Source organism: Chroicocephalus ridibundus, chromosome 5 (genome assembly GCF_963924245.1).
Source record: "Chroicocephalus ridibundus chromosome 5, bChrRid1.1, whole genome shotgun sequence".
Taxonomy (NCBI): domain Eukaryota; kingdom Metazoa; phylum Chordata; class Aves; order Charadriiformes; family Laridae; genus Chroicocephalus; species Chroicocephalus ridibundus.
The window spans coordinates 32,865,055-32,890,365 of NC_086288.1; the positions used below are offsets into that span (position 1 = coordinate 32,865,055).

General features: G+C 37.6%; 1 protein-coding gene across 5 annotated transcripts in view; it reads right to left on the reverse strand.

Annotated features, from left to right (window-relative positions):
- CCSER1 (coiled-coil serine rich protein 1) overlaps positions 1-25,311 on the reverse strand; it is a 695,226-nt gene that overhangs the window by 354,880 nt on the left and 315,035 nt on the right. For all 5 annotated transcript variants that reach the window (XM_063336575.1, XM_063336572.1, XM_063336574.1 and 2 more), the window contains exon 7: positions 11,337-11,414. In XM_063336575.1, the coding sequence (XP_063192645.1) occupies positions 11,337-11,414 (78 nt within the window). The remainder of the gene's footprint in view (positions 1-11,336; positions 11,415-25,311) is intronic.

The following is a 25,311-nucleotide window of genomic DNA, read 5'->3' on the forward strand; positions in this document are numbered from 1 at the left end:
ATTTGATCAAAGTAAAGTGACCTACAGCAATCCAAACAATCACTCAAAACAATAATAAGTCAATGTTATATTCCAAGTTCCCCACTCAAACAGTATCCTAACTTCATCCTACTTCACAGCTGCAATACCAGCATGAAGACAATATTTAATATCTTTAAAATTTTGCTCTCATAGTACTAAAAATTTGATAACTTTTGTATGTGTGAAAGTCCTAAATTCTTTAGCACTGGTATGCCAAATTAACTACTTTCTTTTAAACATTCACTGTCACCAGTTTTCTTCCTATTTGTCTTTTTCATGTTTTTATTGCATCTATTTTTATAAGATACATAATTATACCCTGCAGATTTTCAGTTAGTGCATGTTTCCTAGGCATTTTAAATTTGATGCAGACTAGCAGCCTGTGAAAGAGGTGAGGCTCTAGGTATTTTAGTGAAAGGTAAACAAAAAACTTCAGCAACAGTATTTGTTTGATGTTGCTTGTAAAAAACTTGATGTTTAATTGGCCTTGAAAACAACTCTTTATTCCTCAGATCCACTCTTTCTTTTGTTCAATTTTGATAAACCAATTTTTTTCCTGAACTATACTGCTCTTTACTGATTTATTGAAATAAACTGTCTATCTACGCATCCTTTTAGAACCATCAAAGATTTGCTCTGTACAGTCATGTCGAGTATTACGTGCTTCTCCCTTTCACAGAAATATGAAACTTCACTCTGTCTTGGAAGGATCTGACCATGTGGAGGAAAAAAAAAAACCCAGCCCACCAAATAATCACGCCTGTTCTTTCCTTTCTTGGTTACTGACAACATCCTGAAATGTAACAATTACAGCAAATGGTAATCTCGATTTCAAGGAACGGAGATAGTCAGATACCAGAGGAACAGAACCACTAGGACATTAAATGCCTGTTCTAAGGTGACTTTAATCAAATTACGATTGGGACCATACAATACTGCTGCGAGTAAATACTGCAAGAGTAAAGAACTGGCTGGGAGGGAGAGGAGGTCCCTGTCATTCCCAGTTCCTAACAAAGGACAACCATGCTGCTGACAGTGATGAACTTTATTATCTGCTGCCTAAGAATTGAACTACTCAGCATCAGTGGAAAAGGATTTCTCCCATTGCTTTTCAAATCCTCAGTTCTGTACTTCTATTCATTGCCCTTGCTAATATTAATCCCATCAAAATCTACAGTTACTTGGACATAAATGTTCATTGTACTCTGCTCATACCAAGATCAAAAACTGTTAGAAATTAACTACAAAGCCAGATCCTATGAAGTTGAATGATCATTTTATCACAAATGAAAGCTGCCTTTTATGAAAACAAATATCAAGTTTTACAGATATGGGAATCAGATGTGTCCATGTTCTGTCATGTACCTAAAGAGAACTTTTTTCCACTATATCCCATTAGCCTTAATTTAATCTTTCAGAACTCCTGTTTAAAATACTAAAATCTAACAAAACCACTAAACTCTATCACAAGGCTACACAAAACAGTGTACAGCTCTTCCCCTCATAGCTGCACAAGTTTGAAACACCTAGAAAACATTATCCAATTAATTAATTAATTAAAACTGTGTTATTCCTTCTCATCTGTAGCATTCATCCTTGGTTGATGATATCAAATTTAAGAGGAAAAAAAAAACCAACAAGTTTCTTCCTTGGTTCACAAATTCCCTCAGAATTTCTGTCAGACGATCTGCTGAACTATTTTGTTCATTATTCACTCCTTCAGAATCAAGTGACTAAATCTGTTTACAGGCTTTTTCCCCCCCCGCCTCCCGTTAGCAACTTCTTCAACCACAAAGTCGGTGCTCTTTTTTCCCCTTTTGTCCTTTTTTTTTTTAACAGCAATTTGTAGGTGAACCATAACCACATCTGTTTGTTGAAAAAGTGTTTAGAAGTGTGTATTATCTAAAAATTACAATATTTTTCTAAGATGGTCAGTTATCTGTAAGCTACTTAAAGTAGGAATGGAACTTTCCTATACATGTTCCCCCTGACAACAAAGCAACATACCCACAACTTAGAGACTAGGTTTTCAACATTTTAAAAAGAAATAAAAGTGACACTTTCCATTGTCTCCATCCCCAATAGCTTTCAGGACTCTTATTAATCCCTGATAAATGAAGAAACTCGGATAACTAGATTCCTTATTCTACACATATTCCTGGACTACTATTAAGAGCCAGATCATTCAGCCACATTTAAGAACCCCTCAACAAATAAACAAGGATGTTCTTTTCCTTGTCCTGTTTTTTAACAAATTATGTAAAAAAGATAAAAGACCACTTGATGATTCTTGAACAAACGAGGAGGCATGAAAGGGTCACCGTAAACACACAAATATGTTTCTTTACCAACCGTCAGCGTACTGAACTATACTGGTAGCAAGGAAAAGGGCAGAGAGTAAACAGAACGCACATGCCATGGCTCGAAATCAGGGTACATCACACGTTTCAGATACCCAAATAATACTATAACCATGTCACACTTCTAATATACGCTAATACACTTTTTCTAATACAGAGAAAATTATTTTTTTCACGTAGAACTAGATTTAACCTTATGCAACCATGCAAACGTTGGTGGCAAGAGGAAGAGCACTTGGAAAATCCCAAACATTTTAAATAACGTAGTCCAGTTGTATCACATAATCAAAGCCTCCCACACAAGCCAGTTTCCCCAGCAAAATTAAACATCCCAGCATAAAAAGGGCGCTTGCAAGGGAGATTATAACTTACCACAAAACAGAGCATAACCTAAGGACAATCTCAAAGGAAAAAAAAAAAAACCAAAACCAGGAAAACAACAAAAATCACACTATAGCAAAGCAGCATTCATCACTTCCCAGTACTTTGCTCCTGGAGGAAAGGCAGGATATAGATGGGTTTCTTAAGTGACACAAGGTGTCTGCATTCAGTAACTAAATTTCATTTCAGGTGATTAAAATTAACAGAATATATCCCACTCTCCTTAATGGTGAAATAAATTGCTCACCAAAATATCTGTCTCTTTAAACTCTAAGAGAGCATTATTAAAACCAGTCACTTATTTTTAGTGTCGTACTTTTGAGACATCCAACTTGATAAGAATTTCAAAGTGCCAGCCCTGCATTTCCTACAGTAAAGGATTATGTTAGAAAACATGCAGCTGGGTCATTAACATTACTTATTTAGACACTGGGAAAGTTGTTTATACATGTTTTAATAGACAAGTCAATTAAATTTTTAATGGTTGGTTTCCATTTCAAAACTTATTATTTGATGAAGCTGAAAGTTTTTTTCAAGAACACGTTAAGTTTCCATGCAAGTGTCTTTCAGAGGTTTTCTGGATGGAAAATGCAATCACTGGCCAGAAGGAGAGAGAGAGAGATCGATAAACCACCCGCTACTGTGAGAATACTTGTCTGAGATGCAGGAAACCCATTTTCAAGTCTGCAGTTTGTTTATTTTATTCTAGGAGGAAAAAATCCATTGTGCTAACACATACTGGAAATGGAATCATTATTATTAAATAAATTCTTGCATTGCAAATAGTCATGCATTTTAATCATATTGAATGAAAATTAGGAAAACACTCCGATTTTATCAAATTTACAACAATACAACTACAAAAAATACTCTTAGGTTGGAACAGTCAAAATGGATTTACTTTCTCACCTCTAAAACAATTGATGGGGTTAAAATGATCAGTACTGATTTACATTTTTACTTCTAAACTAATCGATGCCTCTGACATAATCCATACCATCCATGAACTGAAGGTACGTGCCACTGTAGTCAATGGGCACTGCACCATTGATTTAAGGAGAATTTAACTCTGAACCCCTTGAAAAACTTCTGTTTACCAAAATAATGTCCATCATAATATTTTCCAAATGCCAGTGCTCATATTTACTTATGCCTATCGCTCCCTAGCCAAGGGAAATTAGGAGGATTTACTATCTGTATTGAGATGATTAGGATGAAAAACTAAGTGCTCTTACTGGGGATATCAGGATCCTCCCATGGAGCTTCAAGAAAATCTTTTTTCATAGTCTTAGTGATAACATGTTTTCAGCTACCTGTAATGCTACAAGTTTTGTGACTTTTTAATCTTAGATACAGAGTACTCAGCAGGAAAAACTTACCCTGTAGGTATGTATCAGAATTCAGTGTGTGATTGTGTGACTGCCTGAGGGAAGAAACCTGAATGAACCTCATATTTACCCTTCTAGTACTGATTATACTAATTTTTAAGTTATGCTGGTAACCCTGTTAACTGAAAAAAGTAATGACGATACTTCTCCATGCCTTTGTTTGAAGTATCATCTGTGTTTCTGGTTGTTTTTGGAGATGTTAGTAAAACAGATGTTAATCCTTTTTCTGTATGTGACTCACTGAGAAAATAATGGAATTTATAGCATTAAAAGCATCAATTTTGCCTAAGCCAATAGCTTGCAATTTTGAAATACTGTAAAATGTCCTTGTACCAGGACAACTGTACTTCTGAGCCCACACAAGTTTTCTTGAATGATCCCGCATTTCAGGTGTTAGGGCCTTCAGATATCACCCCTCTTCATGTATTTTGTTCTCAGACCAAACTTTGAGCTGCAAGCCTTGAAGGAAATGGTAATCACAGGAAATACCATCTTGTGTTCAGAAGGTGTAAATATTTGTCTGTCTTCTCCATACATGAAGCCTGGCAGGTATACATTACCCACAGGCACTCAAGACCACTTCAGTCCGGGTGATAAATTCTTCCTTAAGTACAAATCAGTCATTCAGAAAAGAATATCCATTGAGGGGTTCCTGATATTCACTCTCTTCTACAGTCTGTTTTTTAACGCTTCGTTACACTTAGATTGGTTAACCAAACAAGGATGGAACCCCAGATCTGGAGGCAGTCTTTCGTCCTGGTCTTTACTCTGCCTTGGGAGACTGCTTACTTAGTCTATTTGTTTCTTCTTGCTGAGCCTTAAGAGAGATGAATTGAGTACTTACATGCAGGGAAGTCTAACAACCCGAAATAGCTAAGCAGTAACATTACCTGAATGATTAACTCACATACAGTGTTCCCAAAAAAGCAGTATTTTTAGATTACATAGTAGCTCACTGTCTTCTGTATCTGCTCCTTTCAAAACCTGCAGGAAGAGGTAGATATTTCTGGTTCCATGGTGTACAGGACAGCTTGTTCAATGGACACTTATAAGGTACGTATAGACGTGTTCAAATTTGGCCATAAACGTAGTGTATTTTCAACATCAACAACAAGTCAGAATTAACGGCAGACACAGAGAGCATGTTTTGAAAGAGAGAACTTGTTTCCCAGAATCAGTTTACAGGCCAGGATAAACTAAGACCTGAAAGAAATTATTAGGTCAGGGTAACACTGGGCAAGTACATGTATATTTTTAATTTTTCTTCCATTAAGCTCTGTTTTGCTGATGTTATTCTTTGTCATACCATTTCACATCAGCCAAAGCTTAGGAGGAGAATTTCACAGTCACATCCACACTGTACTGCATGAGCTGACGCAAATATTACTCAAGAAACTGGTGATGTGGTTCTACTCAGACAGACTTCCTGAAAGAGCCCTGTTCCTTAGGAAAAGCATGCACAGAGCCACTAAGAAAAAGGAATAGTGAGTTAATAGAGGCACAGATGCTTCTTGCAACAGGATGCATAATACCTACTTTTCACTTCTACCTTCAGAATAAATTTAGTGCTTTTGCAGATCTCATATACTATAATGATAAAGACCGTGAAACAAATCAGATGCATAAGTCTTTTCTTGAAAATTACAGAATTGAAGGCTTTCATCAAAGACAGAAAGCTGCTGTGATGACATGACTTTTGAAAGTCTTTGCTACACCAGTAAGACATAAGGAGTCATAGAGAAAGCAAATACTGATACAGGAAATAAAGGTAAAGAGTGGGAGGAATCGATTAAACCACTGAAGAATGATGAGACAGGTTTAAAATAGGCTGGAGATTGAAGCATCAGATTAAGAGAGGTAGGGTTGACTGAGTCATACTTCTATAACTCTATTCGCTTTAGTGGAAATACCAAAAGCATTTCTGCAACGAACAAAAAACACAGAGGCTTCAGAGCTTACATGCTGCTCATTGGAAGCAGAAATTCAGGTGGAGGGTGGAATGTGAGAGACAAGAGCTAATGAGGCCTCCAGCCCATGAAAGAGGATCACTGAACCCTAAGCTGTACCTGCTCATGGGTCAGAATGTCTATGTGATCATTTCAGAGTCCGTTTTGAAAACAAAAAGAAACAATACATTAAAATGCTCTTATTCAAAGAAGTGTCAGCAAATGCTTAAAATATTGGAGATAGTGCATTTAAGGAAGACAGGGCAAATAGGCTGGTTATGTGTCAACTAGTATAAGAAGCTTCTTGAAGTATAGGCCAAATTTGTTATCACCGTTGCTGACTAAAGATAAGAACTCATTCTTCAGCTAGATATGTAAAGTCACACTCTCAAAGATAAGTCGCCTTGGCTTACCAGTGATCATTGTCGTGACTGTCATACTGATTATTCCAAACACCTGCAGTAAAAATATTAATCTGATCATTGACCAGATGAAAAATCTATCTCTTGTTAAAGTTGTATGCACAAATGTCATGAGCTGCCACAGTCATGCCCATTAGTGACTGCAAAGATCTGCCTTTACAGAGCCTGTAGAGCTGCAGGATGAATGGCAGAACTATTAGTACAGACCTAGTACAGACCTAGTAAAGACCTATAGATCTATACTTTATTAGACCTACAGTAGTCATAACTGCTAAAGACTGTTAGCTTTTGCTACTTGTGCTGGCGCTTGCATTTCTTACTCGGGGAATTAGCATCAAGAGTATTAATTACAGAAGTCAGAACACGGTAAGATAATAAATGCTGAAGGAAATTCTCAGCTCCCTCAAAGCAGAAAGCAAAGAATGTAAGGATTTTTTTCTTCTGTTCAATGCCAATTAGTAAAGCATGGTTGAGATTAATAATGGAATTGAAATGCAATTAAGCATTGCAATAATAAATTACTACTATGGTTACTATTTACAACTTGGTTGCAGCTAATAACCAGTGCGATTGGTGCTCGTTATAACAGATAATGTATAATTAGATAATATTAGATATCTTAGGTACTAAATGGCCATCATAGATCCCTTCTTAAAAGTGCCTGTCACTATTTTTTAGAATAATTTAAAAATAATAAAATACTATTATAATAAAGCACAGTATAATGAGTAGGAGAAAGCAAAAGGTTCTAAAAAATGGATGAGACATTGCTTGGCAAGTCACCTTTCAGAAATACCCCCTCTTTCACTGATCTTCTAAATGAAATGCAAGATTATTTTTAATTACAGTTTATGAGCATATATATAAGTAGTCTTAACTAAAAGTCATTCACATTTAAGCCAGCTACACTTTTGTTATTACAACATAGAATAACACTTCAGTTAAGGTTGCATGACAAATACCGTTCTGTTCTGTTCTATTTGAAATTCTTAATGCTGAAATTCTTCAACAGTGACATAACTTTTCCCCAAGATAAGGCTGTAATTCTTCAAGAAATATTATACAGGGACAGAAGGATAAACTTCTGTTCAAAGGAAGATTCCTCCCTACAGAAAAGTTTAAGTGCAAAACCAACAACCAAGAGGATGCTCTTTTGTGAGAGAATAAACTTTTCCCAAAATATGGGAAAAGATCTTGCTTTTTTAAGTAGCTTGAACCACGGAAAACAGCAGAGGATTGAAAGCTGGAATTTGACATAAAAATAACCCTCACTAAAAAGAAATACCTGTGAGTGTTTTATCAAAAATTGGTTTAGAAAAGCTTTTCAAAAGTGTGCTGTCTGCATACACATCTGAACAGGATTTTTTTCCTAAGCTTTAAAGAGCATGGCTAGGGAATACCGCTCCGAACACATGTGTGTCACTAACTCCACAGGGAGAAGGAAACCCAAAGCCACACGAAAAATTGGTTATACTTCTGGCTACTGTACGAAGTTGCTCTTTTCTCAAGCAAAAGCAAATACCATTGCTGTTTCACTATTTACAACAGTTATGGAATGAAGGTTGCTGAATGGCATTAATGATCATAGAATCATAGAATCACAGACGTGCCTAGGTTGGAAGGGACCTTTCAGATCATCGAGTCCAACCATCAGCCTAACACTGACAAAAACCATCACTAAACGGTATCTCTAAGCACTATGTCTACCCGTCCTTTAAATACCTCCAGGGATGGTGACTCAGCCACTTCCCTGGACAGCCCGTTCCAATGCTTAATAACCCTTTCGGTGTAAAATTTTTTCCTAATATCCAATCTAAACCTCCCCTGGCACAACTTGATGCCGTTTCCTCTCATCCTATCGCCTGTTACTTGGGAAAAGAGACCGACCCCCACCTCTCTGCAACCTCCTTTCAGGTAGCTGTAGAGAGTGATAAGGTCTCCCCTCAGTCTCCTTTTCTCCAGGCTGAACAATCCCAGCTCCCTCATGTTATCATTTTCTCAGGGTCCCTCTTAGGATTAAATAGCACTGGGCTTGGCTACCATTATTTCTTACTCAATTGTTTTCTATTCTTTTTGCTAGGTATCACTGACACTCCTTTAAAGGTACTGTTTTAACATAAATAAAACATAATAATTCCATTAAAATAATGGTATACAATGGACCCAGGTATACTACCTCTTGCTGTACTGGAAAACACTTTCCTCCAAATATTCCTGAATATGGTCTCACATGATTTGGATCTTTCTGGCAGTACTGCATGTCACGGCATGTGCAATACATTGTGAAAATGGTAGCTGAGTTCAGTGTTACCTGAGCTGAGGTGCAACATGCAAGCACTCTCATGGGAACCTTGCTTCCGACTTTCCTTAGATTAAATTCAAAATCTTAAAATGTTTTTGAACAAGCTTTTGTTCTCCTTCATATTTATAGAGCACACATCCTGTGGGATTAAAAATGACAGGCATCTGCTTTGGTGAAGTTGGATGATGACAGGATTTGCATTCTTTCTTTATGCAGACTTTCTTTTGAAGATGAATTGATAAAATCCAAGAAAGGACAGTTCTCTTTCTTGGTATAAAACCAGGTACGATTGAGAACAGGGACTTGGTTTCACTTCACAGTCTAATATAAAAGCTCATTAGCTCAGAGATCTTCTGCTATCCCAAAGAGACCCAGTGTTTTTACTGCCCTGCTTCGTTACACCTCTGTTTTCAGATCCACAGAATGGAATTTCTTTTTCAATCTTCATTTCTACAGCAAGAAGGTGGGAAAGGTTATTATCATGTTGCTAAGGGAAATGCATCATCCCATCATCAAAAGCCAATATTATAGACTGACAGTATTTGGAGAGGGTTATGGCTTGTAAAACCAGTCATTCACATTACTACTGAACAATATTGCTCTCTCCTGGAGCGAGTCAGGGAGAAATAATAGAAACTGTTACATTTTATATTACTTTTATTTCTACTTAAGGGCATTGGCTGTGAGATGTATTTGACTTTTTCCTAGTCTGGCCTCCATTTTACTTGAATTCCAAAGGAAAATGTTTCCCATTTTGAAAATGGACCGAAAATGAAAGATTAAATAATTCTTCCTACCCTTTTTTTTCTAGTTTCTTGTACCATTTTCTACTATAAAATATAAAGGAAGGAGACTTTTAATATGAAGAAATACCTTCATTTTTTTATTATTAGAGCAACTATTCCACTTCAAAGAAATCATTTACCACCCATCTTGAGCTATACAAGCACCATTTCCTTCAAAAGTAACGGCACTACGGTGTATTTGTCAGCGTGCTCCTGATGCAAACAGATCAGTGCTTGCTTACCTCAGCTGAGAATCTAAGCATGAGTTTATTGTAACTATTTCAAATCAGATTTTCTTACCTCTTACACCTTTATCTGAACTGAGCAGCCCATTTCTTTGTATGTGATGGTTCTTAGCGGTTTCCCAGGCACAAGGAGAAACAATAACTACCGAATCTGCCTTATAATATAGAGTAGACTTCTATGTGCCTTTAATGTGGATTCTCAAGGTAAAAAGATGCACGTGCTCTAATATCTTGGCACAACATTGCTCAATTTCAGCCAAATCTGATTGAGAGCTAGCGGTCTTGAAAACATCAAACCCCAAAGGAGGAGAGAGAATCCGTGAATAGCTGACCATGGATATCCCGTCTGTACCACCACTCATGAAACCACCCAGCAAACACAGTCCTTAACCATTCAAGTAACAGCAACCAGTGGCTAGCTAGCTGGTTATCAACTGTAGGGTACAACTCTTGTACAGACGCAGAAAATATGGAAAAAAGGAAAGAAAAAAAACCACCAAGTTTTTTTATGGGGCTGGCCAGGTCTGCATTTGTCCTGCGCTGGACAAATGTGCAGGAGACGCAAACTTTACGTCATTAAACTTCATTAATTCTACTTCCTCAGCTTTAATTCAGCATCATCACAAAGTGACTGAAAACACAACCCAAGCTACTAATTATTTTCATACAGTAGGTGGAAACTTACTGGGGAAAGGGGAAATTTTAAAAGGGATGTTCCTGCGAGTGTAACGTTGTCCATATTATGACACACTTTTGAGCCAATGGTGCTGAAAACCCAAGTTCCCTCTTCCTTGCCTGAGCAAACAACCGGCGTTTGCTTTGCTTGCAGCTGCAGCGCCGCTCTGAATACCTGGCTGGCCGTGGGAGACCTCTTCCAAGAGTCAGGCTCTGTCTAAGGCCATTCTGTGTCCCAGGGCTGGATACCATGAAGTCAGGTGGAAAAGTGACATGGGGCCACTTATTCCTCACAGCGTAAACCTTACAAAGTCGTGGATATCATCCCATCATTTATTATTAAAATTAACTAAAAAGACAGGCCTGTGGCTTACGCTGGATTTATGCCAAATTCGTTCTTTGACATATCTTTAACGTCTCCTGTATCCCTGTAGTAACTAATCATTGTTTCATTAAAACATGTACTGGAAACGCAATATAAAGATTAATCTGTTGATTAAAAATGACATACACACATATACAGGAATGCACATATCAAAGTGTATCACTGGCAGATGAGATGGAAAAAAACACAGTCTTATAAATAATGGTTTACAGCTCTAGTCTGCTGAAAAAATAATCTTCGCAAAACCAATAATGTTTTATTCTAAGTATTTCTTGAAAACGGCATGGTACATATGGAAGGATATCTGCCGATATCACAGTAATTTAAAGAAAAGGAAATAATAATAATAGCACTTCACAGTACACCAGATAACACAATAAGTCAAAATTCATATACAACATTTATTATGAAATAAATTAACTGTACCTTGAAAAATAACGGCTCCTCAGGAAGAGGGCTAACAGGGAGTGAGGTGGTGCTACTAGCTGGACTCATGTCTGTACTCTGAAAGAAAAGCACACAGAAGTTTGCATTTCCAATCAAGTTCTACAGACATTTTTTTACATTTTGAGGTAAAAATAAAAGAGCTCAAAAACAACACTGAAAATTAGAATTCGATTGACAGAGCAACTACAATCTGTACCTTATTTATCTTTAATTAGTAAAAGAAAGCATTTCATTAATGGGCAAGTACTTTGCATTTTCTTTATTTTAAATGAACTCCCCATTCAAAGACTGAAATGTATGCACAAATACGCAAAACAGTACTACAAGAGGATAACTGAGAACACAAAAATTTGTTCATATAGAACAAGCTATGATATACAATTTTTTAATTTTTTTAGATTATTTTCAAATGGCCCAATAGTAAAGATAGAATTAACAGACAGAATTAACAGATAAGTAATATACGGCAGGAAAGTATTTGGATCAAAGTTTAAAAAAAGATCACTTTCACGTGAGTCAATATATCTTACCAACGAGCACTAATATATGAAAAGAAACAGTGAACAGTAAAGTTAATAAGGAAAATAAGTCAGTATACTTCAATGGACCTACCCAGTCGAAATGCTTGAAAGATTGACCTAAAAAGCAACTCTTTTTTAGGTAATATTTCAGTATCCTGTGGTTAGCATGGGCATTATTTTTACAAATGTGACAGATATGAAAAGAAGTGTGGAAACTCTTAATAATTTGGAATGGTAATAATAATAGAAGAACAAAATCTGGACTTCAAAAAATATACAAAGAATACCAAGATTGTTCTGGAGAAAACTAGAATATATGATACTTCTTGGGAAATAAATCCTTAAGTGGTAAAATGAGAAAATCCACCACCAGCAGCAGCAATAAACCAGAAAAGATGTAACGGAGAATAAAAAAATAAGTTTGCATGGGCCAGAAGTTCATATCCTTTTCACACTGTGGCATTGCAATGCAGCACGATTTAATGAATTCAACTTATGCAATTAACTAAGCAGATATCTGGTTTCACATCCATATGCATCTATTACGACCCCTTTGATAAGCCCAAATCGTGCAAGTGAAGAATACCACTCCACCCGTGAAGTTCTAACAGTTCATTCATCAGAAGATTTTTATGGAGAGATACCATATGTTATTCAACCAACTCATACAGGTTGAAAACTGAGATGAAATTTGGAGTACGAAATCCCTGTGTCAGATCTGAAAGAGAGGGCACAGACTTCAAAGTTAACACCTACGGAGAAAATAGCTGAATTCAATTAGGTACATATCAGTTGCACTATTCCTGAAAGAAAAGACAATAGTTACTTGCTAAATAAAAGGGATGCAAGTAAAGGAGAAAGGAGGGGGACATGGTAATTACTTCCTAAAACAAAGAGAGAGACAGGTTGTTTATAGCCCATGGAACACAGAGAAGTTGCTGAGGAATAAGGAAGATTATAACATGTCAGAAAGCCAGTATCTTTGTTGAATTCATCGCTCTGGTATTCAGAAACATTACAAATTTTAACACCGACTCACACACTTGATCATCAAGGAAACTGGGTGATAATATTTACTAGAGGGAAATGAGACACAGCTCTTTTAGATTACACTCAAAGTGCAGACAAAACTGGAGACCTCCTCTGTGAGGACGTTCTGCCTCAAAAGCCAACAGTTCAGCTAAGGACAATTTGTCTTTTAATTTACACAGAGCAGAAAAAAAAATAAGAGGGGGGAAAATCAAGTAGCTGCTTTCCAAACCCAATCAAGCACCTTAATTTGCAATTAGAAGTGCTCAGGAAGGCAGCCCAATCTTTTAAGCATTGAAACAGCCTCAGTGTGAAAATCTGCAACGCAGATTGGTACCTGTACACTACACGAGCTGCAAGTTCTTCATTGATAGCTGGCATTTAAGAAAGGTCAAACAGCCCTGAGGATGACGTAGTTGCCTTGACAAAACTTCCACACAATGGCCTCAGAAAAACATTGGCTCTTCCGTGATGACTGGACACAAGCCAGCCCAGGTCTGGATGCCACGCTGTTGTGGCACCGTGCCTGAACCTGAAAGGCTGCCGAGAGGTGGGGTATATTAGTAAGGGCACTGTGACTATACAGCTTCTGGGCTGCAAATGGTTTGCAGTCTGTGGCCATTGGCAGAAGAGCCTGTGTCTGGCTACAGCTGTCCACGTATGCATACCCTCAGTGGCCACTGCAACAACTTCAGTAATTTCCCTCTCTAAGGAATGCAGAGCAGCTTCTCTGCCAGTGTAAATTAATTAAATCCAGCGGTGCTCACACAGTTTATTATAGCGGAGAACTGAGTGAGACAGTACCAAAAGGGTTGTTTCTCAAGCTATTAAAAAACCCCCTTCCAAACTAATCGCTGCTTTAAGAGATGTTGTCAGCCTGCAGTCCTGAAGGGACACATTAACAATTTCAAACATCACACCTCCCACCTAAATTTACCATCCATGGGGTATTTGTCATAATCACATGTTGCAGTCTAAAGCTCCTCATACATAAAAAAAAAAAAACCAGAACAAAACACTGTGAGGAATTCACCCAACAACGACTTTTTATTTGATGTTGCCTAAATCAATTCTGTTCTCATAAAAGCAGACACTCACTTTAAGTCTGGCTTAAAGTTAATAGATTTTAGTTATAAATTAACCAGAAGAGCTATAGCACCATTAGGCTATAATCATAGCTTATAAATTGTAGATGTTAAACATCACTTGTATCATAATTATACATATCAGGCAAAATTAGGTAAATTAGGACATCTCCTAATTTTGCAGTACTTTGCTGTGCACCTGTAACATTTTAAAATGTATTTGTATCATGCACAGTGATACCACAGATGGGTTTTGTAGACTGAGCCTTTTCCCCGTGTCTCTGGAAACCTCTGAGTGCTCTGGAGGGCAGCTTTAATCACCTAAACTCCATTTTTAAAGTATCTTAATACCAAGCAATTCAAGTATTTCTCAGAACAAAAGTTTAAGAAAACAGCATCTTGCCCATGTCAAAAACAACCCTGTGAGCTTTTCTTTCAGCGCTTTTAGGCCATTTTTTTTTTTAAATTTGGAGCAGCCTGTTAAAATCAGCAAATGGACATTATTAGAATTTTGCCAATAATTGCTCCACAGTTGCAATGATCAATGCTCAAATTTTCTTCTGATTTCTAGAGCTGATCAGCTTAAATATACATCATCCTCATTGTGCAACTGAACAGGTATCATGGAGTCATTGCCAGGCCTTGCTAATCATTTATCCTCAAAGACCAATGTTAAAAATGTCATTAACCATCAGGAAATTTCTTGATAATGAGGCAAAGGAAGAAAATGAGCCTAAGAGAAACACACTTTTCCCACGTCTGCATCCTGTTTGGAGATCCAGGATCAGGATCCTGCTTGAGGACAGATTCCCACCATTTTAGGTAGATGAAAGAGAAAGCAGCTCTTTGTGAAACTGTTTAAAAGTAATTACAGGTTTGGTTTGGTTTTGTTTTCTACCACTTGTGTTTGCCTGCCTCAAAAGATAATGTTTCATAAACTAACATAAATTGTCTAAAGGCAGATTAGAGAATGTACTCAGTGTTTTTCCAGTAATACAGAATCATAGAATCATTTAGGTTGGAAAGGACCCTTGGGATCACCGAGTCCAACCATCAACCCCACTCTACAAAGTTCTCTCCTACACCATATCCCTTAACACCACATCTGAACGAGCCTTAAACACATCCAGGGATGGCGGCTGGGCAGCCTATTCCAGTGTCTGACCACTCTTTCTGTGAAGAATTTTTTCCTAATGTCCAGCCTAAACCTACCCTGCTGCAGCTTGAACCCATTCCCTCTTGTTCTATCGCTAATTACCTGTGAGAAGAGACCAGCACCAACCTCTCTACAATGTCCTTTCAAGTAGTTGTAGAGAGTGATGAGGTCTCCTCTCAGCCTCCTCTTCCTCAACTAAACAGTCCCAGCTCCTTCAGTCGCTCCTCATAAGATTTACTCCCCAGGCCCTTCACCAGCTTCGTTGCCCTCCTCTGCACTCGCTCCAGCACCTCGATATCTCTCTCGTATTGAGGTGCCCAGAACCGGGCACAATACTCAAGGTGTGGCCTCACCAGTGCTGAGTACGGGGGAACAATCACCTCCCTCCTTCTGCTGGTCACACTATTTCTAATACAAGCCAGGATGGCATTGGCCCTCTTGGCCACCTGGGCACACTGCTGGCTCATGTTCAGCTGCCTGTCAATTAGAACCCCCAGGTCCTTTTCTGCCAGGCAGCTCTCCAGCCACACTTCCCCAAGTCTGAAGATCAATTATATATAAATAAACATTGTTAAAACTGTGCTCCTTTGAGAACAAGTCATCTTCCAGTCTTCAGCAACTGTTCTTTAAATGAAAAGAGATTCACCTCACCTCGTAAATTGGGATTTTCCTTGCTACAAACCCTTCTCTTTAATCTGATCTTCTCTGGGAAGAGGCCTATGTATCAACCTTCATTAATTGTACCATAAAATATGGACCATCCGCTGTATATCACCCACTGACAGAAGCCAATTTAATTTGCTACAACTGCTTTTCAACAAGGGTAAACACTGCAACGATAGTTGGCAGACATTGACATCTCTGGAGATCAGTATCGCAATTTATTGATCTAAGAAGCTAATACTGACAGAGAAAACTTTCAGTGGATATTAGAGCTAGAGATAAATAAATCTTTATAATAACTGAAGAAAAGAAAACACAATCTGTGTACTTTATAGCTTTTTCTAAGGAGTAGTGAATGAATGCTGAACTGACTTTCAGGGTGATAGTTTTAGTTGTTTCGTAAATTACGCCACTAAGTACCATTTTATAATCTAGAAGCTGAGTAGAACTAGGAAATTAAGTAAGTGCAGTCAGCAAGCTCAGTAGTGACGTTTTGATATACTGAAAATGGATTTATTAATGGGTCTACACAACATTTTTATGCAATATCATGCTTAAATGTTATTATCCTGTTTTATCAACAAAAGTGAAAAAGAAGGGGAAGTGATTTTCTCAAAGCTATGAAGGGCTGTTAAAAGAAAGATAGAAATGAGGAACTCGCAAGTCCAAGCACTCCAGCTGTTCATCCAGAGTGTGCAATGCTCCCCTACACACTTTTGGAGTGCCGAGATGTCTGTAGTTTTATATTGTTTAACATCATGAAGCTTTTGCTTATCCATACACTTCCCGCAAATAAAATGACTAAACTATTGAGGCCAGAGCAATAAAAATTAGTTTTGATGAGAAAAAACAGAAGACACATGAAGTCAGATTTCACCTCCCACCACTCCCCGTGTTTGATTCATCTTCCCCAACATCTCCAGTCTCACTCACTAAGAATGGAAGTGCCTTCTTAAAATGTGTTTAAGCCTAGTTTTTAACACCTTTGAATACAATCTAGGTGGTTATTTATAAACCTATTTCATGTGTCTTTTATTGGTAGGTATAGTTGATTATTCTTACCAATTACTAATATGTGCAATTATCAGCTGAGACATTTAATTATTATTTTCAGGTATTTGCCTGCTCCATTGCCTAGAGCTTGCTGCTCCCATAGCTTAGAAGGCTGCGTGGCTCTTGCATCTGGCTTGAGTTATCATGGCTCCCATCGCAGGGGCAAACCATGATTTACAGCCACTACTGCTTCTTGCTACCTCTTTATATGCTAGTATGTCAGATGTGGGTAGCCAAGTAAGTTTTTAGTGGTTCAATTATCTACTGATTCTCAAATGGCAGTTAGTATACAAGCGGACAGATTAGCCTCGATTCATCTTACAATCTAAGCAAAGCTAATCACCTGAGCTGTGAAATGCCAGTGGGAAATTTCACCTCATTTAAGATAAGACACCGATCTGTCACTTAACAGCATTTGTATGTCTAGTACTGTTTATTTTAGAAGACTCTGAGCTCTCAAGGACTCTGAGCAAACTCTTTAAATGTAATATTTTGCACAATAATTTTTTTCAGCGAGGAGGGATCAGATGAAGGATATTTTGTTGGCTGCTATTTGTTTCTACTTTGAAAAATAGTTGGGAAAATGCTCTTTTAGCCTTTTACTTAGGGTAAATTAATTATAAAATTCATAACCAGCAAGCAACATAAAGAGTATATAACCAGTCCATGGTTTGTTGCAGGGCTACGGTGTTTGAAATAGTTTAGACTTAGATTATATTTTCACAATGTTTAATTTCTATTTAATTTCTATTTAATTTACTCAAATACTAAGCTAGCTATCTCTTCTCTCCTATATTAAATGCAGAAGTGTAAGAACGCCAAAGTACCAGGCACAACTTACTACTGTTATCTGCTTTTCAGTTTCTAAAATTGGCAATATGAAAATACCGAACATATAAAACACCTAGTAGCTGGCACAAAGAGAACACCTTAATAAACATGTTTTAAAATTTATAAACAAAGTAGAAAGCTGAACTAAGCCTCTAAATAGAGGCCCAAGAATTGGAAGTTGCTGGTTTACAATTGAGTACATGCAGAGGGAAAAACACAGTCTGTTTTTATAGGCATATAAATGTCACATTTCTCATAATAGGAAACGACATATGTATCACTACATAACTAATAGATTTATTTACTAGCACATATCCATTCCTTTCTGCTCTTTCTTTCCAGCTTGTTTTTTCATTGCCCACCCTTCCAGTTTGTCTTTATTCCCCACTCCCCTTCAAAAGACTCATAATAAACAGAGACACAAGTTGCCTTGGTCAGGTAACTTCCTGGCACACAGAGGTTAGACGAAGGGTCCATTAAGATGTAGGAGAAAACCACTTTTACCTCCCAAACAGCAAATTCAACTTGAGTTAATCTCTAAAACGCCCCTTCACTTCTATCTGCAAGCAGAATGTAATTTCAAAAGTAATTTGGACAATGACTTCGGGGTTAACATCTCTTTGTGAAGAGTGCCGCAGGATCATCAATGACTGTCACTGTGTGAGTTGGGACTGCTACTACGACATGTTATATTAAATGTTACTCCAGTCATATTTTTATCCTAATGAAAACCAGGGGGTTGCTTTCACAGACGCAAACGCTTTGTTGACAACACAGTGAAGAACTAATTTCCTTGAGCAAAACTCTGCTCTCTCTTCAATTTCTATTGTTTCTTTCATACTTCATTGACTATACTATCCAGCCTTGACATTTTGTTACTGTATATTCTTCCCTAATAATATCATATAACATCAGCTTTTTCTGCTCTTTCAGCAGTCAATTGAGAGAACCAAGTACTCTCCTGGGATTTTAATCTGCAGGCTGCCTATTTCAATTGCTTTTCTTTACTTGCAGGAGATCTTTCAGGTTCAAATACACACCTTTTTTTTTGCTCAAATTGCATTCAGTTTCGTAGCAAATATGATGGCTGTCTCATACAGTAGGTTCAGTGATGGGTTTTTTTACTCCAGTCACAAAGACATTTCCTTTCTCCAAAGCCTGCATCGCAGCACTAAGGGTAACTACACTGATACTCCATACTACAGCCATAGCCTGGATGTGGAAGAAAATGTCTGTATCCACTCAAAGAAGGATGCAAAGAAGAGTGACCTTCCCATCATTTCTCTGCCCTTCGAAATAAAACACTAAAACAGTAATCAATTAATTAAATGCAGAAGGATCAAATCTGATATCAGAATCGCCTCCTCTCCTTCCCTCACTCATTGATGCCCATTCTGCATCATTACATATCAGAACATACTGGGACCGAGATATAAGCTGGAGCCAAAACGGATCAGCATTAATACAAACAATAGATACACCTATCATTACATTAAAGGGGACAAAAACATACTCGGGACATAAGTTTATATGCTTCTGGATACGTGGAAATAATGGTCTTGATGGGTTAGGAAAAAAATGCTCCTGGTAACAGGTTGTTCTGTAAGTTTCTCTGAAGTATCCGCAGATGGCCACTGTTGAAGCCAGACATGGATTTAGGTGCCATTTTCAGCAAAACAGCTCCTATGCTCACATACTCATACAATTAACTGTTCTTCATGAAGCTCTGAAAGATGCTCACGATCTCCTTACAGCCTATGTAACGTCTTTTTTAGTCTACAAGAAAAAGACATGATTCTTTCAAGACAAAAATCTATTTGCACTTGCTATTAATGAATATTTTTCTTTAAGGTACACATTTTCTCGTACACTAAACTCATGTCCAAAAAACTACACATGCTTTCCTGTTCAGTACATCCCTTTGCCCACATGTACATATGGGTAGAGGTGATAGATCCTGCAACACTGTGGTCAGTTTTCTGGCTACAGTTTCCCTCACATATCGTTTTCATCTGAGTGACAACAATGTTTCACAGCATTAATAAAAATTATTTTTTAAATCTGAACATAGTGAAGCCAGCCTGACTTTCATTAATAATTTGCTCCACAATTGTTCGGTTGTTTTCTACCTTTATTTTACTTCGTAAGCATTGAGAACAACATTGCCAGATTTTCACACTGGTGTTTTAATATGAGGCTATGTTTTATTTTTCTGCGTTTCTCAGAAATCTCAGATGCTTTCAATTGCTACACATTTCACTGAGGTTTTAACAAGCCCCTTTGCACTTTCTAAATGTTGTGACTGCAATTATTCTCACTTCTTCATGAGTCCTCAGAAGGGTTTTTACAATTTCAGTATGGAACCACTTCTGACAGGGTATTTTAACTTATTTAGATGCAGAAGCTTCATTCTCAAAACTGCCTTGAATTCTGCAATAAGAGCTTAAAGGAAACATTTTAAACATCTGTATGTGTCTGCTGCTAAATCAAGGAAGACAGATTTATTTTTTTTTCCCCGCTGCAAGAAAAGAAGCAAGTGACATTTAACAATTTGAAATATGCTTTCCCTGGCTGCAGCACTTCCGTATGATGTTGTTAGAAATAAAAGGTAAACATTTAGCAAGTAAGTTTTGCCATGTTATTTGCTTTCAGTGTTTTTAATAGCAATGTTCTCTAATGTTTCTAGCAAGTTGAATCTCTTTGTGCAATATAATGCAATATTTCAGCTCCTGAAATGTAGAAATTCTGATTACTTCAGAAACAGTTTCAAAGCATGTTAAGCTTGCTTTTTGGTTTAGCAAGCAGGTTCCAAAGCGGAGCTGGTCCAGGCAGAACAAATATTCCTTCATTTTGCGAATATATGGTACGCTGTGTTTCTACCTTCAGACTGCAGCTCTCGTTCTTAAGGGAAAGACTAAGAAGATTAAGGCACAATGGCAACTTCAACTCCCAACCTAGCAAAGGGTTCAGCAGAAACTACCCCAACTGCAATAATCTCTCCACAGTCTTTCTAGCTGGACTTGTTCTTCTTCCCTTCTCTAGTCTAATACTTATTTCTCTTCCCACCAGCTCAAATCAAGATCTGTCAAGATCACCAACTCTTTCTTACCTCTTAAGGTACTTGCAAAGCAGCTTCTATTCACCATACTTCCCACTGCTGCATCCATTCCATCACCAACACTACTCTTGTTGTGCCATCTATCTGAACCTGAAAGTCTTCCCACCTTCTCTATCTTTCTCCCCTCCTTTGGTCAACACTCACCCCTTCAGCCCATATACATAGGCTGATATAAATAATATATTAAAAAATATATAATACATGTAAAGTATATGTAGTGTATATATGAATTAAATATATATATACATATATATGTATTTAAATATGCACACAAAAAATTGACTGAAGGAATCTCTTTATGTAGTTGCTGGGATGTAGCAGCCATATGACTGGTTTGCTACTGAAAAGATCCACAGTGAAGCTGGTCAAATACTGCATGTCTGAAAAAATATGTCAGGTTTCATTACAAAGAATCTCCATTTTGACAAAGCTTCTCAGCCCTTAGCTCTGTACAGTCTGGGGAGGCCAAGCTGCATTGCTTAAGAAACTGATGCAACTTGCAAGGGAATGGAGGAGTTAAAGGTTGCCTGTACTAGTACTTAGGCACTGCATTATCATTATTTTTAGAGCCCTCAGCTGAGCATTTTGTTTTCGTTTTTGTGTTTTGCAATGGAATTCTATATTAAACTTGCTGAGATACCTGAATAGCATTTTATAAAGCCATTAGCAATAAAATATTCATTTTTCATTTGTATGATGTCCAGGAATACAAATGAGTATAATTTCTTCCTAGCCTTCAACATTAATAGGGAAACCAGGGAGAAAAATTGAACACACCTTTCACATTCATTTAACTACAATAAAATATAAAGACCTTTTCAAATGAAAAACACTTTTAAAAAAAAATAAATACTGTCTTGTTTTCTTTGGAAGTATTATTCCATGCATCTCCACTATTGTATTTATATATTTATTTATTTTCTCGTTCAGTAATTTTACAAATCAAGGCTAAGGTACTGGCTCAATCACCATGTGATAAATCAGTATTCCTTGAAATAGCTGTGGTAGAACTATTACAAAAATAAATCAGCAAGAGTAAAAGCAAATGAGGAGACATGTCAGCAAACTCCTAAGCTCGTGCTACAGGCTAGAAGTTTATCCATATTCACATTATGCCATGAAGCAGCTGGCATCCTGGCTGTTCTGATGGCAATCTCTCTACATGGCTCCATTGAGTTTCTTTTAGCTGCTTCTTCTCCCTTCCCCTTGTATCTGCCACTACGATTTTAGCTCTCAGCAGCTGCCACTGCTTACGAGAATCTCTGTAGGCTCACTTATGGTAAAAACAGAAATTTTTCTTGGCATCATCGTTCATTCCTCAGCAGCAGAGAGGTGATGGCAGGTGCTAACACCACTTGGCTGCTGCAGGGAGAGAGTGGCATGTGGTTGTCACTGCATCAGCTGCTTCCAGAGGCAGCTCGTGCAGAGCGAGCTGCATGTGACTACCTCGTCCTAGTCCCCAGTTACAAGCGAAAGCTAGTTCCCCAACTTCTTCCTAAAAACCCCAAGAACTCCAAGAGAAATTGATATCCGAAAGGATATTAAACAACAGCCAGAGAGATCATAGGACCTGCAGGCAGCAGCAACGCTCTGGGTTTAAGTGATGTCCATCAGCTGAGCTGGTCTGAAAAGCCTGGCTCACACTATTCCTTTTGTACTCTGGCTCTTATCTTACTGCTGCTCCCAGCCTTTCAGGGCTGCTAAGTTCAATACAAAAATTTCATCCGTCTGCTTTTTCATGCCTCTTAAAGTTGGGACAATTTTCTATTTGTGTGCATCAGATACTGCATACAAAGGACAATCTTGGAAAGGACTCTGAGAACGGAGACGAATGTTTTTTGGCAAAGAGTTTGCACTGAAATACAAGAAATGAACAGATCAAATATAGGAAACTTGTAGCACATACGCTGCAGATGCAAAACCACACTTGTGGAACACTGCATTTTCAAGAGAAGAAATCAATATTGAGGGAATGCTAAAATCAATACCACCCATGCCTATCTATTTTATTATACCTTTCAATTAATGGCCATATACTTTTTTTGCCACATGATGATGGCTTTTTAAAACGTCTCAATTTTTTTTTTTAACATACAACACTTACATTGGTCTGCAAGCTGCCCACATATGATCAGAAGAAAATTCTGCTGTCAGGTTTCAATCCTTTCCAGTCTAACGGCTCCATTTCTTTCACTCAGTTATGCTTGTCCTTCAGTAGTTTAAAGTCTAATCGGTCCCTGTATTAGAAGGGCAATGGGTAGGTGCCCAGAAGCAGTTTTAACCCTTGTCATAGCCAGAGATACAGAGTTCAGTACCAGGAGTTATGGGAAATCTTACATTAAACAAAACTGCATTAATACACTTTTTCAAAATAAGGGGAATTTGTAACTTTTACGGATTACTCTTAATATATTAACAGTGAATACAAATGGCTTGTACATCACTTCTAATTTGTTTGTTTTCTGCAAAGAAGTTAGAGACTATCGTATCTAGTAAACCGGAAAAAAAAAACCATTCTGTAGCTTCTTAACCAATGCATACATAAATCCAATATAAAATCTTCATCATTAAATACGGTTTTCATGAAGGAGAACGACGATTTTCATATCTTTCTTGCTGAATGCTCTCTACAGGTTATTATAGGCAGGTACCTAAACTTAAATTTAAGTAAGAATACTGTGATTAGGAAAGACTACTTGCAGGTGTATATTTTTCAGAGGATTTCTACAACACTACCCAAACTAGAAAACAATTTCCATCTGTTTACCACAAGTTTTCCAAAACCAAAGAACTGAGCCTAATTGCCTGAAAGTCAGACTGTATTATTTTAGAAAATAAGTTGTCTAGCACCGCAAAACCAGGAACTAAAACCATCCAGGCTTGATATCTTAAGGATTTTGTAGGAAATGACTATGCCATTCTTCATGAATTGTGATCCGGCTATGCCAGAATGGAACCATCCCACCAAATGCAAACTGAATCTAGGACAGATACATGTATTAAGCATATGTAGTAAAAGTAAGAAAGAAATCATAAACCTTAACTTAACTATTGATATTGTTAAACTTTTCAGGGGAATCTTGCACAGCTTGAAGCATAATCAAGTAGAAAGAAACTGCCCTTTAACAATTGCCAGAGCCCCAGAAGATACCTCTCTCCCCATAGGCAAAGACACTGGATTCCAACTGACTACAAATATATACCTGATGTCCTGTGTCCACATGGATTCCTAACCTATCCTAAACCTCAAAAAAAAAATAAAAATTGCACAATATTTCCAAGTGTTATATGAACAAGTAAATAATCTCAATTTATTTTGAAAACACGCTCATTCCACTGAGAGGCAAAAGTAATGAACATTTTGAAACAATTTTAGCAGAAAAAGGAAGTTTTTCCTTGAACATAGGATGTAACAGAATTCCAAATCTTCAAAAAGACAAGCATGGGCCTTCAACAGATTTACTCAGCAGTGACTTATACCCAACAGTCACACATTTAAGTGATGGATGTTCCTGTTTCGCAAGCCATTTCAAGCAGGTGAAGGGTACTGCCTGCATGGAGGGTCATATGTACTTGTGGCCAGTAGTGAATCACAAATAATAAAGTTCATTGTATGAAATCAACACCAATGGAAGATGACAAGGAAAAAAAATGTAAAAATGCATGAACATCAAAATAGCATTGATAACTTTATTTTCTATTTTGAGCAGTATAATCCCTTTTGCAGTCTCATTTGAATACATTTATAATTAAAGCTGATTAATAGTTTATAGTAGAAAATTAATACAAATTTCAATTCTCATGATGATTCAACTACTTTTCAAAGAAACAAGGCTTTCTTCTGCTTCTTCTCATTTAAATCTGTGCCTTGGGTGTGCTGTGGTTCAACCCCAGCCAGCAAATAAACACCACGCAGCTGCTCACTCACCCCTTCGTGCCTCGCCCCAAGGGGAGGTAGAATCGGAAAAAAAAAAAGGTAAAACTCTTGGGTTGAGATAAAGACAGTTTAATAGGACAGCAAAGGAAGAGATGATGATGATGATGATGATGATGATAATAATAATAGAATGATAGAATATACAAAACAAGTGATGCACAGTACAATTGCTCACTACCCGCAAACAAAGCCCAGCCCATTCAGTTTATATACCGAGCATGACATCATATGGTATGGAATATCCCTTTGGCCAGTTTGGGTCAGCTGTCCTGGCTCTGCTCCCTCCCAGCTTCTATGGGAAGCTGACTTGACAAAGCCTTGACTGCTTAGCAACAACTAAAAACATTAGCGTGTTAACAACGTTATTCTCATCCTAAATCAAAACACAGCACTATACCAGCTGCTATAAGAAAATTAACTTTATCCCAGCCAAAACCCAGACAGGGTGCACAAATTTAACGTTCACCTGACAGCATTTGTATAAGCAAGGCTAGATTAACCTGTGAGCCAAAGTCAGCTGGCTCCTCCGGGACTGAAGCATCTTCTCCCCTATGGACTGTC